Source organism: Salvelinus fontinalis, unplaced genomic scaffold (assembly GCF_029448725.1).
Source record: "Salvelinus fontinalis isolate EN_2023a unplaced genomic scaffold, ASM2944872v1 scaffold_0247, whole genome shotgun sequence".
Classification (NCBI taxonomy): domain Eukaryota; kingdom Metazoa; phylum Chordata; class Actinopteri; order Salmoniformes; family Salmonidae; genus Salvelinus; species Salvelinus fontinalis.
The window spans coordinates 26,937-40,321 of NW_026600456.1; the positions used below are offsets into that span (position 1 = coordinate 26,937).

Below are 13,385 nucleotides of genomic sequence, written 5' to 3' on the forward strand. Positions count from 1 at the left end.
TATTTTTTTGAGCAGTGTATAATAAAATAATAATAAAAATCATAATGGAATATCTACAGAGGCCCATTATCAGCAACCATCACTCCTGTGTTCCAATGGCACGTTGTGTTAGCGAATCCAAGTTTATAATTTTAAAAGGCTAATTAATCATTAGAAAACTATTTTGCAATTATATGTTAGCACAGCTAAAAACTGTTGTGCTGATTTTAAAGAAGCAATAAAACTGGCCTTTAGACTAGTTGAGTATCTGGAGCATCAGCATTTGTGGATTCGATTAAGGACTCAAAATGGCCAGAAACAAAGACCTTTCTTCTGAAACTCTTCAGTCTATTCTTGTTCTGAGAAATGAAAGCTATTGCATGCGAGAAATTGCCAAGTAACTGAAGATCTCGTACAACGCTGTGTACTACTCCCTTCACAGAACAACGCAAACTGGCTCTAACCAGAATAGAAAGAGGAGTGGGAGGCCCCGGTGCACAACTGAGCAAGAGGACAAGTACATTAGTGTGTCTAGTTTGAGAAACGGACGCCTCACAAGTCCTCAACTGGCAGCTTCATTAAATAGTACCCACAAAACACCAGTCTCAACGTCAACAGTGAAGAGGCGACTCCGGGATGCTGGCCTTCTAGGCAGAGTTGCAAAGAAAAAGCCATATCTCAGACTGGCCAAAGAAATAAAAGATTAAGATGGGCAAAAGAACACAATCTTATTATTTTATTTCTTTGGTCAGTCTGAGATACGCCTATGTAGATATTCCATTAAAAATCAGCTGTTTCCAGCAACAATAGTCATTTACAACATTAACAATGTCTACACTGTATTTCTGATCAATTTTATGTTATTTTAATGGACATTTTTTTTTGCTTTTCTTTCAAAACAAGGACCTTTCTAAGTGACCCCAAACTTTTGAAAGGTAATGTATGTATGTATGTCAGTCAAAAATGTGGACACCTACTCATTCCAGGGTTTTCTTTATTTTTACTGTTTTCTACAATTTAGAATAAGTGAAGACAAACTATGAAATAACACACATGGAATCATGTGGTGTTAAACAAATATATTTTATATTTGAGATTCTTCAAAGTAGCCACACTGCTTTGATGACCGCTTTGCACACTCTTGGCATTCTCTCAACCAGCTTCATGAGGTAGTCACCTGGAATGCATTCCAATTACCAGGTGTCCCTTGTTAATTTGTGGAATTTCTTTCCTTAATGCTTATGAGCCAATCAGTTGTATTGTGAAAAGGAAGATCGCCCTAGTATACAGAAGTTAGCCCTATTTGGTGTCAGACCAAGTCCATATTATGGCAGGAACAGCTCAAATAAGCGAAGAGAAACAACAGTCCATCATTACTTTAAGACATGAAGGTCAGTCAATTCTTGAAAATGTCAAGAACTTTGAAAGTTTCTTCAAGTGCAGTCGCAAAAACCATCAAGCGTTACGATGAAACTGGTTCTCGTGAGGACCGCCACAGGAAAGGAAGATCCAGAGTTACCTCTGCTGCAGAGGAGAAGTTCATTAGAGTTAACTGCACCTCAGATTACAGCCCAAATAACTGCTTCACAGAGTTCAAGTAACAGACACATCTCAACATCTACTGTTCAGAGGAGACTGTGTGAATCAGGCATTCATGGTTGAATTGCTGCAAAGAAACCACTACTAAAGGACACCAATAAGAAGAAGAGACTTGCTTGGGCCAAGAAATACGATCAATGGACATTAGATTCCGGTGGAAATCTGTTTTTTGGTCTAAAGAGTCCAAGTTTAAGATGTTTGGTTCCAACCGCCGTGTCTTTGTGAGACGCAGAGTAGGTGAACAGATGATCTTTGTATCTGTGGTTCCCACCGTGAAGCATGGAAGAGGTGGTGTGGGGGTGCTTTGCTGGTGACACTGTCTGTGATTTATTTGGAATTCAAGGCACACTTGACCAGCATGTCTACCACAGCATTCTGCAGCGATACGCCATCCCATCTGGTTTGCGCTTAGTGGGACTAACATTTTGTTTTTCAACAGGACAATGAGCCAAAACACACTTCCAGGCTGTGTAAGGGGTTTTTGACCAAGAAGGAGAGTGATGGAGTGCTGCATCAGATGACCTGGCCTCCACAATCATCTGACCTCAACCCAATTGAGATGGTTTGGGATGAGGGACTGCAGAGTGGAAAAGGAAAAAGAGTGGAATAGCAGCCAACAAGTGCTCAGCATATGTGGGAACTCCTTCAAGACTGTTGAAAAATCATTCCTCATGAAGCTGGTTGAGAGAATGCCAAGAGTGTGCAAAGCTTTCAAAGCAAATGGTGGCTGCTTTGAAGAATATAAAATATACTACATGATTCCATATGTGTTATTTCAGAATTTGTCTTCACTATTGTTTTACAATGTAGAAAGTAGTAAAAAATGACGAAAAACCTTGGAATGAGTAGGTGTCAACTTTTGACTGGTACTGATATGGAGAGAGAGAGTTCAGACCTGGTGAGGTCTGTCAGTGGGCAGGGTTGGGTCACGCCCTGTGAGGTCTGTATTTGGGTGGTGTCATATAGTGATCCAAGCCCGGCTAACTCAGTCGGTAGAGCATGAGACTCTTAATCTCAGGGTCGTGGGTTCGAGCCCCACGTTGGGCGCTGACCTTTTGATTTGAAAGCCTTTCTTCTGATAAATGTGTGAGCAAATCAAATTTTATTTGTGTACAATACATACATACATACATACAGTGGGGAGAACAAGTATTTTACACACTGCCGATTTTGCAGGTTTTCCTACTTACAAAGCATGTAGAGGTCTGTAGAATTTATCATAGGTACACTTCAACTGTGAGAGACAGAATCTAAAACAAAAATCCAGAAAATCACATTGTATGATTTTTAAGTAATTAATTAGCATTTTATTGCATGACATAAGTATTTGATACATCAGAAAAGCAGAACTTAATATTTGGTACAGAAACCTTTGTTTGCAATTACAGAGATCATACGTTTCCTGTAGTTCTTGACCAGGTTTGCACACACTGCAGCAGGGATTTTGGCCCACTCCTCCATACAGACCTTCTCCAGATCCTTCAGGTTTCGGGGCTGTCGCTGGGCAATACAGACTTTCAGCTCCCTCCAAAGATTTTCTTTTGGGTTCAGGTCTGGAGACTGGCTAGGCCACTCCAGGACCTTGAGATGCTTCTTACGGAGCCACTCCTTAGTTGCCCTGGCTGTGTGTTTCGGGTCGTTGTCATGCTGGAAGACCCATCTTCAATGCTCTTACTGAGGGAAGGAGGTTGTTGGCCAAGATCTCGCGATACATGGCCCCATCCATCCTCCCCTCAATACGGTGCAGTTGTCCTGTGCCCTTTGCAGAAAAGCATCCCCAAAGAATTATGTTTCCACCTCCATGCTTCATGTTTGGGATGGTGTTCTTGGGGTTGTACTCATCCTTCTTCTTCCTCCAAACACTGCAAGTGGAGTTTAGACCAAAAAGCTCTATTTTTGTCTCATCAGACCACATGACCTTCTCCCATTCCTCCTCTGGATCATCCAGATGGTCATTGGCAAACTTCAGACGGGCCTGGACATGCGCTGGCTTGAGCAGGGGGACCTTGCGTGCGCTGCAGGATTTTAATCCATGACTGCGTAGTGTGTTACTAATGGTTTTCTTTGAGACTGTTGTCCCAGCTCTCTTCAGGTCATTGACCAGGTCTTGCCGTGTAGTTCTGGGCTGATCCCTCAACTACCTCATGATCATTGATGCCCCACGAGGTGAGATCTTGCATGGAGCCCCAGACCGAGGGTGATTGACCGTCATCTTGAACTTCTTCCATTTTCTAATAATTGCGCCAACAGTTATTTCCTTCTCACCAAGCTGCTTGCCTATTGTTCTGTAGCCCATCCCAGCCTTGTGCAGGTCTACAATTTTATACCTGATGTCCTTACACAGCTCTCTGGTCTTGGCCATTGTGGAGAGGTTGGAGTCTGTTTGATTGAGTGTGTGGACAGGTGTCTTCTATACAGGTAACGAGTTCAAACAGGTGCAGTTATGAGTGGAGAACAAGAGGGCTTCTTAAAGAAACTAACAGGTCTGTGAGAGCCGGAATTTTTACTGGTTGGTAGGTGATCAAATACTTATGTCATGCAATAAAATGCTAATTAATTACTTAAAAATCATACAATGTGATTTTCTGGATTTTTTTTTAGATTCCGTCTCTCACAGTTGAAGTGTACCTATGATACATTTTACAGACCTGCAGGTTTTCCTACTTACACTGCTGATTTTACATGCTTTGTATCAAATACTTGTTCTCCCCACTGTACATACATACATATATACATATACATATATATATATATATATATATATATATATATATATATATATATATATATATATATATATATATATATATATACATACATACATACATACATATACATATATATATATATATATATATATATATATATACATATATATATATATATATATTATGATACACAGTACCAGTCAAAAGTTGACTCACCTGCTCATTCAAGGGTTTATTTTAAATAAATTTGGAACAATTTCTACATACCTGTTGTCACTTTGTCATTATGGGGTGTTGTGTGTAGATTGCTGAGGATTTTTTTATTTAATCCAATTTAGAATAACGCAACAAAATGTGTAAAAAACCAATGGGTCTGAATACTTTTTGAAGGCACTTGTATATAAGTAACGAGTAATAACTAAACTAATGTTTATAATGGTGTTATTATGCTCTGTAATGGTGCGTTGTCCTATCACAAGTGGGGATCAGGGTATAGGACAGGATCAAAGGTCATGTCATGCTGCCATGAGGCTTGTTAACAGGAAGTTAAAGGATTTATGCATATTCAGGCTACGTCTGGCAGGCTCTGTCTCTACAGGGGGGATCATGAGACCTTTTGGACCATGGCTTTCAGCCCCACCCTATGTCTAAGTCCAAATGGCACAAATACCCTGGTTAAAAGTAGTGCACTATGTAGGGAATAGGGTGCCATTTGAGTTGCAGTCTGTATGTAGAAAGAAGGTAATTATGTTTGAGAGTTGTTACTGTCTCTAGACTAGTCATTTACCAACCTGGTCTAACAGTTAATACATGTTGGTGTGTTATTTACCAACCTGGTCTAACAGTTATTACATGTTGGGCTGGTGTGTTATTTACCAACCTGGTCTAACAGTTATTACATGTTGGTGTGTTATTTACCAACCTGGTCTAACAGTTATTACATGTTGGTGTGTTATTTACCAACCTGGTCTAACAGTTATTACATGTTGGTGTGTTATTTACCAACCTGGTCTAACAGTTATTACATGTTGGTGTGTTATTTACCAACCTGGTCTAACAGTTATTACATGTTGGTGTGTAATTTACCAACCTGGTCTAACAGTTATTACATGTTGGGCTGGTGTGTTATTTACCAACCTGGTCTAACAGTTATTACATGTTGGTGTGTTATTTACCAACCTGGTCTTACAGTTATTACATGTTGGTGTGTTATTTACCAACCTGGTCTGACAGTTATTACATGTTGGGCTGGTGTGTTATTTACCAACCTGGTCTAACAGTTATTACATGTTGGGCTGGTGTGTTATTTACCAACCTGGTCTAACAGTTATTACATGTTGGGCTGGTGTGTTATTTACCAACCTGGTCTAACAGTTATTACATGTTGGTGTGTTATTTACCAACCTGGTCTGACAGTTATTACATGTTGGTGTGTTATTTACCAACCTGGTCTAACAGTTATTACATGTTGGTGTGTTATTTACCAACCTGGTCTAACAGTTATTACATGTTGGTGTGTTATTTCCCAACCTGGTCTAACACTTATTACATGTTGGTGTGTTATTTCCCAACCTGGTCTGACAGTTATTACATGTTGGTGTGTTATTTACCAACCTGGTCTGACAGTTATTACATGTTGGTGTGTTATTTACCAACCTGTCTAACAGTTATTACATGTTGGTGTGTTATTTACCAACCTGGTCTAACAGTTATTACATGTTGGTGTGTTATTTACCAGCCTGGTCTAACAGTTATTACATGTTGGTGTGTTATTTACCAACCTGGTCTAACAGTTGTGTTATTTTGGGATGTAGTGGATAGTATCTCCAAGCCCGGCTAGCTCAGTCGGTAGAGCATGAGACTCTTAATCTCAGGGTCGTGGGTTCGAGCCCCACGTTGGGCGCTGGCCTTTTGATTGGGATACCATTGATCCTCAGAGGCTTGGGGCCAGTTTCCTGGACACAGATTATAGTCCTTGACTGAAAAGCACTACCTATGAACAATATCAAATGGACAAGCTTTTTAGACTAGGACTTAATGGGTATCTGGGAAACCAGCCTTAGAGGTATAGTGGTTAAAACACATGCTACATAAATGACCAGTATTTGTTGACTGTGTAGCTTCATCACCCGAGGGATAAGTACTATGGTGATGAAATAGAGGACTGGTGAAATCCAAGAGGCAGGGTTGGTTCAGACCCTGTGAGGTCTGTCAGTGGGCAGGGTTGGTTCAGACCCTGTGAGGTCTGTCAGTGGGCAGGGTTGGTTCAGACCCTGTGAGGTCTGTCAGTGGGCAGGGTTGGTTCAGACCCTGTGAGGTCTGTCAGTGGACAGGGTTGGGTCACGCCCTGTGAGGTCTGTCAGTGGACAGGGTTAGTTCAGACCCTGTGAGGTCTGTATGTGGGCAGGGTTGGTTCAGACCCTGTGAGGTCTGTCAGTGGGCAGGGTTGGTTCAGACCCTGTGAGGTCTGTCAGTGGGCAGGGTTGGTTCAGACCCTGTGAGGTCTGTCAGTGGGCAGGGTTGGTTCAGACCCTGTGAGGTCTGTCAGTGGGCAGGGTTGGTTCAGACCCTGTGAGGTCTGTCAGTGGACAGGGTTGGGTCACGCCCTGTGAGGTCTGTCAGTGGGCAGGGTTGGTTCAGACCCTGTGAGGTCTGTCAGTGGACAGGGTTGGGTCACGCCCTGTGAGGTCTGTCAGTGGACAGGGTTAGTTCAGACCCTGTGAGGTCTGTATGTGGGGGGTGTCATATAGTGATCCAAGCCCGGCTAGCTCAGTCGGTAGAGCATGAGACTCTTAATCTCAGGGTCGTGGGTTCGAGCCCCACGTTGGGCGCTGACCTTTTGATTTGAAAGCCTTTCTTCTGATAAATGTGTGAGCAAATCAAATGTTATTTGTCTATATATGTACGTACATACATACATACATACATATATTATTATACACAGTACCAGTCAGAAGTTGACTCACCTGCTCATTCAAGGGTTTATTTTTAATACATTTGGAACAATTTCTACATACCTGTTTTCACTTTGTCATTATGGGGTGTTGTGTGTAGATTGCTGAGGATTTTCTATTTAATCCATTTTAGAATATCGCTGTAACGCAACAAAATGTGGAAAAAACTGAGGGGTCTGAATACTTTTTGAAGGCACTTGTATATAAGTAACGAGTAACGACTAAACTAATGTTTATAATGGTGTTATTATGCTCTGTAATGGTGCGTTGTCCTATCACAAGTGGAGGATCAGGGTATAGGACAGGATCAAAGGTCATGTCATGCTGCCATGAGGCTTGTTAACAGGAAGTTAAAGGATGTATGCATATTCAGGCTACGTCTGGCAGGCTCTGTCTCTCTACAGGGGGGATCATGAGACCTTTTGGACCATGGCTTTTAGCCCCACACTATGTCTAAGTCCAAATGGCACAAATACCCTGGTCAAAAGAAGTGCACTATGTAGGGAATAGGGTGCCATTTGAGTTGCAGACTGTATGTAGAAAGAAGGTAATTATGTTTGAGAGTTGTTACTGTCTCTAGACTAGTCATTTACCAACCTGGTCTAACAGTTATTACATGCGTGGCTGGTATGTTATTTACCAACCTGGTCTGACAGTTATTACATGTTGGTGTGTTATTTACCAACCTGGTCTAACAGTTATTACATGTTGGGCTGGTGTGTTATTTACCAACCTGGTCTGACAGTTATTACATGTTGGTGTGTTATTTACCAACCTGGTCTAACAGTTATTACATGTTGGTGTGTTATTTACCAACCTGGTCTAACAGTTATTACATGTTGGTGTGTTATTTACCAACCTGGTCTGACAGTTATTACATGTTGGTGTGTTATTTACCAACCTGGTCTGACAGTTATTACATGTTGATGTGTTCTTTACCAACCTGGTCTAACAGTTATTACATGTTGTGCTGGTGTGTTATTTACCAACCTGGTCTGACAGTTATTACATGTTGTGCTGGTGTGTTATTTACCAACCTGGTCTAACAGTTATTACATGTTGGTGTGTTATTTACCAACCTGGTCTAACAGTTATTACATGTTGGTGTGTTATTTACCAACCTGGTCTAACAGTTATTACATGTTGGTGTGTTATTTACCAACCTGGTCTAACAGGTATTACATGTTGGTGTGTTATTTACCAACCTGCTCTAACAGTTATTACATGTTGGTGTGTTATTTACCAACCTGGTCTAACAGTTATTACATGTTGGTGTGTTATTTACCAACCTGGTCTAACAGTTATTACATGTTGGTGTGTTATTTACCAGCCTGGTCTAACAGTTATTACATGTTGGTGTGTTATTTACCAACCTGGTCTAACAGTTGTGTTATTTTGGGATGTAGTGGATAGTATCTCCAAGCCCGGCTAGCTCAGTCGGTAGAGCATGAGACTCTTAATCTCAGGGTCGTGGGTTCGAGCCCCACGTTGGGCGCTGGCCTTTTGATTGGGATACCATTGATCCTCAGAGGCTTGGGGCCAGTTTCCTGGACACAGATTATAGTCCTTGACTGAAAAGCACTACCTATGAACAATATCAAATGGACAAGCTTTTTAGACTAGGACTTAATGGGTATCTGGGAAACCAGCCTTAGAGGTATAGTGGTTAAAACACATGCTACATAAATGACCAGTATTTGTTGACTGTGTAGCTTCATCACCCGAGGGATAAGTACTATGGTGATGAAATAGAGGACTGGTGAAATCCAAGAGGCAGGGTTGGTTCAGACCCTGTGAGGTCTGTCAGTGGGCAGGGTTGGTTCAGACCCTGTGAGGTCTGTCAGTGGGCAGGGTTGGTTCAGACCCTGTGAGGTCTGTCAGTGGGCAGGGTTGGTTCAGACCCTGTGAGGTCTGTCAGTGGACAGGGTTGGGTCACGCCCTGTGAGGTCTGTCAGTGGACAGGGTTAGTTCAGACCCTGTGAGGTCTGTATGTGGGCAGGGTTGGTTCAGACCCTGTGAGGTCTGTCAGTGGGCAGGGTTGGTTCAGACCCTGTGAGGTCTGTCAGTGGGCAGGGTTGGTTCAGACCCTGTGAGGTCTGTCAGTGGGCAGGGTTGGTTCAGACCCTGTGAGGTCTGTCAGTGGGCAGGGTTGGTTCAGACCCTGTGAGGTCTGTCAGTGGACAGGGTTGGGTCACGCCCTGTGAGGTCTGTCAGTGGGCAGGGTTGGTTCAGACCCTGTGAGGTCTGTCAGTGGACAGGGTTGGGTCACGCCCTGTGAGGTCTGTCAGTGGACAGGGTTAGTTCAGACCCTGTGAGGTCTGTATGTGGGGGGTGTCATATAGTGATCCAAGCCCGGCTAGCTCAGTCGGTAGAGCATGAGACTCTTAATCTCAGGGTCGTGGGTTCGAGCCCCACGTTGGGCGCTGACCTTTTGATTTGAAAGCCTTTCTTCTGATAAATGTGTGAGCAAATCAAATGTTATTTGTCTATATATGTACGTACATACATACATACATACATATATTATTATACACAGTACCAGTCAGAAGTTGACTCACCTGCTCATTCAAGGGTTTATTTTTAATACATTTGGAACAATTTCTACATACCTGTTTTCACTTTGTCATTATGGGGTGTTGTGTGTAGATTGCTGAGGATTTTCTATTTAATCCATTTTAGAATATCGCTGTAACGCAACAAAATGTGGAAAAAACTGAGGGGTCTGAATACTTTTTGAAGGCACTTGTATATAAGTAACGAGTAACGACTAAACTAATGTTTATAATGGTGTTATTATGCTCTGTAATGGTGCGTTGTCCTATCACAAGTGGAGGATCAGGGTATAGGACAGGATCAAAGGTCATGTCATGCTGCCATGAGGCTTGTTAACAGGAAGTTAAAGGATGTATGCATATTCAGGCTACGTCTGGCAGGCTCTGTCTCTCTACAGGGGGGATCATGAGACCTTTTGGACCATGGCTTTTAGCCCCACACTATGTCTAAGTCCAAATGGCACAAATACCCTGGTCAAAAGAAGTGCACTATGTAGGGAATAGGGTGCCATTTGAGTTGCAGACTGTATGTAGAAAGAAGGTAATTATGTTTGAGAGTTGTTACTGTCTCTAGACTAGTCATTTACCAACCTGGTCTAACAGTTATTACATGCGTGGCTGGTATGTTATTTACCAACCTGGTCTGACAGTTATTACATGTTGGTGTGTTATTTACCAACCTGGTCTAACAGTTATTACATGTTGGGCTGGTGTGTTATTTACCAACCTGGTCTGACAGTTATTACATGTTGGTGTGTTATTTACCAACCTGGTCTAACAGTTATTACATGTTGGTGTGTTATTTACCAACCTGGTCTAACAGTTATTACATGTTGGTGTGTTATTTACCAACCTGGTCTGACAGTTATTACATGTTGGTGTGTTATTTACCAACCTGGTCTGACAGTTATTACATGTTGATGTGTTCTTTACCAACCTGGTCTAACAGTTATTACATGTTGTGCTGGTGTGTTATTTACCAACCTGGTCTGACAGTTATTACATGTTGTGCTGGTGTGTTATTTACCAACCTGGTCTAACAGTTATTACATGTTGGTGTGTTATTTACCAACCTGGTCTAACAGTTATTACATGTTGGTGTGTTATTTACCAACCTGGTCTAACAGTTATTACATGTTGGTGTGTTATTTACCAACCTGGTCTAACAGGTATTACATGTTGGTGTGTTATTTACCAACCTGCTCTAACAGTTATTACATGTTGGTGTGTTATTTACCAACCTGGTCTAACAGTTATTACATGTTGGTGTGTTATTTACCAACCTGCTCTAACAGTTATTACATGTTGGTGTGTTATTTACCAGCCTGGTCTGACAGTTATTACATGTTGGTGTGTTATTTACCAACCTGGTCTAACAGTTATTACATGTTGGTGTGTTATTTACCAACCTGGTCTAACAGTTATTACATGTTGGTGTGTTATTTCCCAAACTGGTCTAACAGTTGTGTTATTTTGGGATGTAGTGGATTGTATATCCAAGCCCGGCTAGCTCAGTCGGTAGAGCATGAGACTCTTAATCTCAGGGTCGTGGGTTCGAGCCCCACGTTGGGCGCTGACCTTTTGATTTGGATACCATTGATCCTCAGATGCTTGGGGCCAGTTTCCTGGACACAGATTATAGTCCTCGACTGAAAAGCACTACCTATGAACAATATCAAATGGACATGCTTTTTAGACTAGGACTTAATGGGTGTCTGGGAAACCAGCCTGAGAGGTATAGTTGTTAAAACACATGCTACATAAATGACCAGTATTTGTTGACTGTGTAGCTTCATCACCCGAGGGATAAGTACTAGGGTGATGAAATAGAGGACTGGTGAAATCCACGAGGCAGGGTTGGTTCAGACCCTGTGATCAAATCAAATTTTATTTGTCACATGCTCCGAATACAACATGTACATTGAAATGCTTACTGACAAGGTCTTAACCAACAATGCAGTTCAAGAAATAGAGTTAAGAATATATTAACTCAATAAATAAAAAATTAAATAAAAAGTAACCTTAAAGAACAATAAGGAGGCTATATACAGGGGCACCAGTTAGTCGGACACGAGAGGCTTGGTTGGAAAGAAAGTCAATTAACTGCTGACTGACTGTTCAGTCAACAACTTTACACATTGAATAAGAGGATAAAAAACTGGGTGAAAGGGGACAGGGTTGGAGTCAGTTAATTGAAATGTAATGTAAATAATGTTTATCTATTGACAGTGCTTCTCCACCAACAACTATTCACAGTGTTGCGTAAGAAGAGCCTTGACAGTAACTGACTGTGGCAGGTGATGTGAAATCTAGGAAGGGGCGGGGTTCCTGACTCATTTTGACATGCCTATGTGCGGGGGAATTCCAGTTACCCTTAGGCCCGGCTAGCTCAGTCGGTAGAGCATGAGACTCTTAATCTCAGGGTCGTGGGTTCGAGCCCCACGTTGGGCGGTAGTGTTTTGTGTTGAGTCTGTAGCCTCTGAGACAGACTTTGACACAGTTTCAAAGTGGATACAGTCATCACTTCCTGTAAATAGTGTAGTCTTTCTGCATCCTGTTCCTAACAGACTAGTGAAACATGTAAAGGGGGTTAACTGTTCAACTCCTCTTTTCACAGGGACCAATGGAGGAGTGACCCCAGTGGGTCTACTGGCTAGCTTCCTGGGGGGCCTGGCAGTGGGCGTGGCTTACTATATCTCTCAGATCCTATTGGTCCGTGACCTGCACCTGGCTGATCCCCAGTGGCCAATCATAGTCTATGGAGCCATGGCTGGCCTAATTGGGTCCATGTTGGACTCTGTTCTGGGAGCACACTGGCAGTACTCAGGTGGGTCTGTCAACGATGAGTTATTCATGTGTTATTATCAGGGATTAGTTATGTTATTATCAGGGATTAGTTATGTTATTATCAGGGATTAGTTATTAATGTGTTATTATCAGGGATTAGTTATGTTATTATCAGTTAATATTATCATCAGGGATGAGTTATGTTATCATCAGGGATTAGTTAATGTTATCATCAGGGATTCGTTATGTTATCATCAGGGATTAGTTAATGTTATCATCAGGGATTAGTTAATATTATCATCAGGGATTAGTTAATATTATCATCAGGGATTAGTTATGTTATCATCAGGGATTAGTTAATGTTATCATCAGGGATCAGATATTCACGTTATCATCAGGGAAAAGTATACATAGCTAACTCAAGATATAGATTAATATAACAGTGCATTCAGACCCCTTGACTTTTTCCACATTTTATGTTACAACCTTATTCTAATTTTTACATTTAAAAAAAGTCACTCAATGCCCCATAATGACAAAGCAAAAACTGTTTTTTAGAAATTTGAATACATAAGTATTCAGACCCTTTTATTCAGTACTTTGAAGCACCTTTGCCAGTGATTACAGCCTCGAGTCTTCTTGGGTATGACGCTACAAGCTTGGCACACCTGTATTTGGGAAGTTTCTCTCATTCTTCTCTGCAGATCCTCTCAAGCATTGCCAGGTTGAATGGGAAGCGTTGCTGCACAGCTATTTTTTAGGTCTCCAGAGATGTTCGATCAGGTTCAAGTCCGGGGTCTGGCTAG

General features: G+C 41.7%; 1 protein-coding gene and 6 non-coding genes across 9 annotated transcripts in view; all 7 read left to right on the top strand.

Annotated features, from left to right (window-relative positions):
* LOC129844897 (transmembrane protein 19-like) overlaps positions 1 to 13,385 on the top strand; it is a 36,140-nt gene that overhangs the window by 13,888 nt on the left and 8,867 nt on the right. For all 3 annotated transcript variants that reach the window (XM_055913063.1, XM_055913064.1, XM_055913065.1), the window contains exon 7: positions 12,410 to 12,619. In XM_055913063.1, coding sequence (XP_055769038.1) covers positions 12,410 to 12,619 — 210 coding nt within the window. The remainder of the gene's footprint in view (positions 1 to 12,409; positions 12,620 to 13,385) is intronic.
* Positions 6,117 to 6,189, top strand: trnak-cuu (transfer RNA lysine (anticodon CUU)). The gene has a single exon. It is a non-coding gene; the product is annotated as a tRNA-Lys (tRNA).
* Positions 7,045 to 7,117, top strand: trnak-cuu (transfer RNA lysine (anticodon CUU)). The gene has a single exon. It is a non-coding gene; the product is annotated as a tRNA-Lys (tRNA).
* Positions 8,663 to 8,735, top strand: trnak-cuu (transfer RNA lysine (anticodon CUU)). The gene has a single exon. It is a non-coding gene; the product is annotated as a tRNA-Lys (tRNA).
* On the top strand, positions 9,591 to 9,663 carry trnak-cuu (transfer RNA lysine (anticodon CUU)). Its single transcript has one exon. It is a non-coding gene; the product is annotated as a tRNA-Lys (tRNA).
* trnak-cuu (transfer RNA lysine (anticodon CUU)) lies at positions 11,293 to 11,365 on the top strand. Its single transcript has one exon. It is a non-coding gene; the product is annotated as a tRNA-Lys (tRNA).
* trnak-cuu (transfer RNA lysine (anticodon CUU)) lies at positions 12,171 to 12,243 on the top strand. Its single transcript has one exon. It is a non-coding gene; the product is annotated as a tRNA-Lys (tRNA).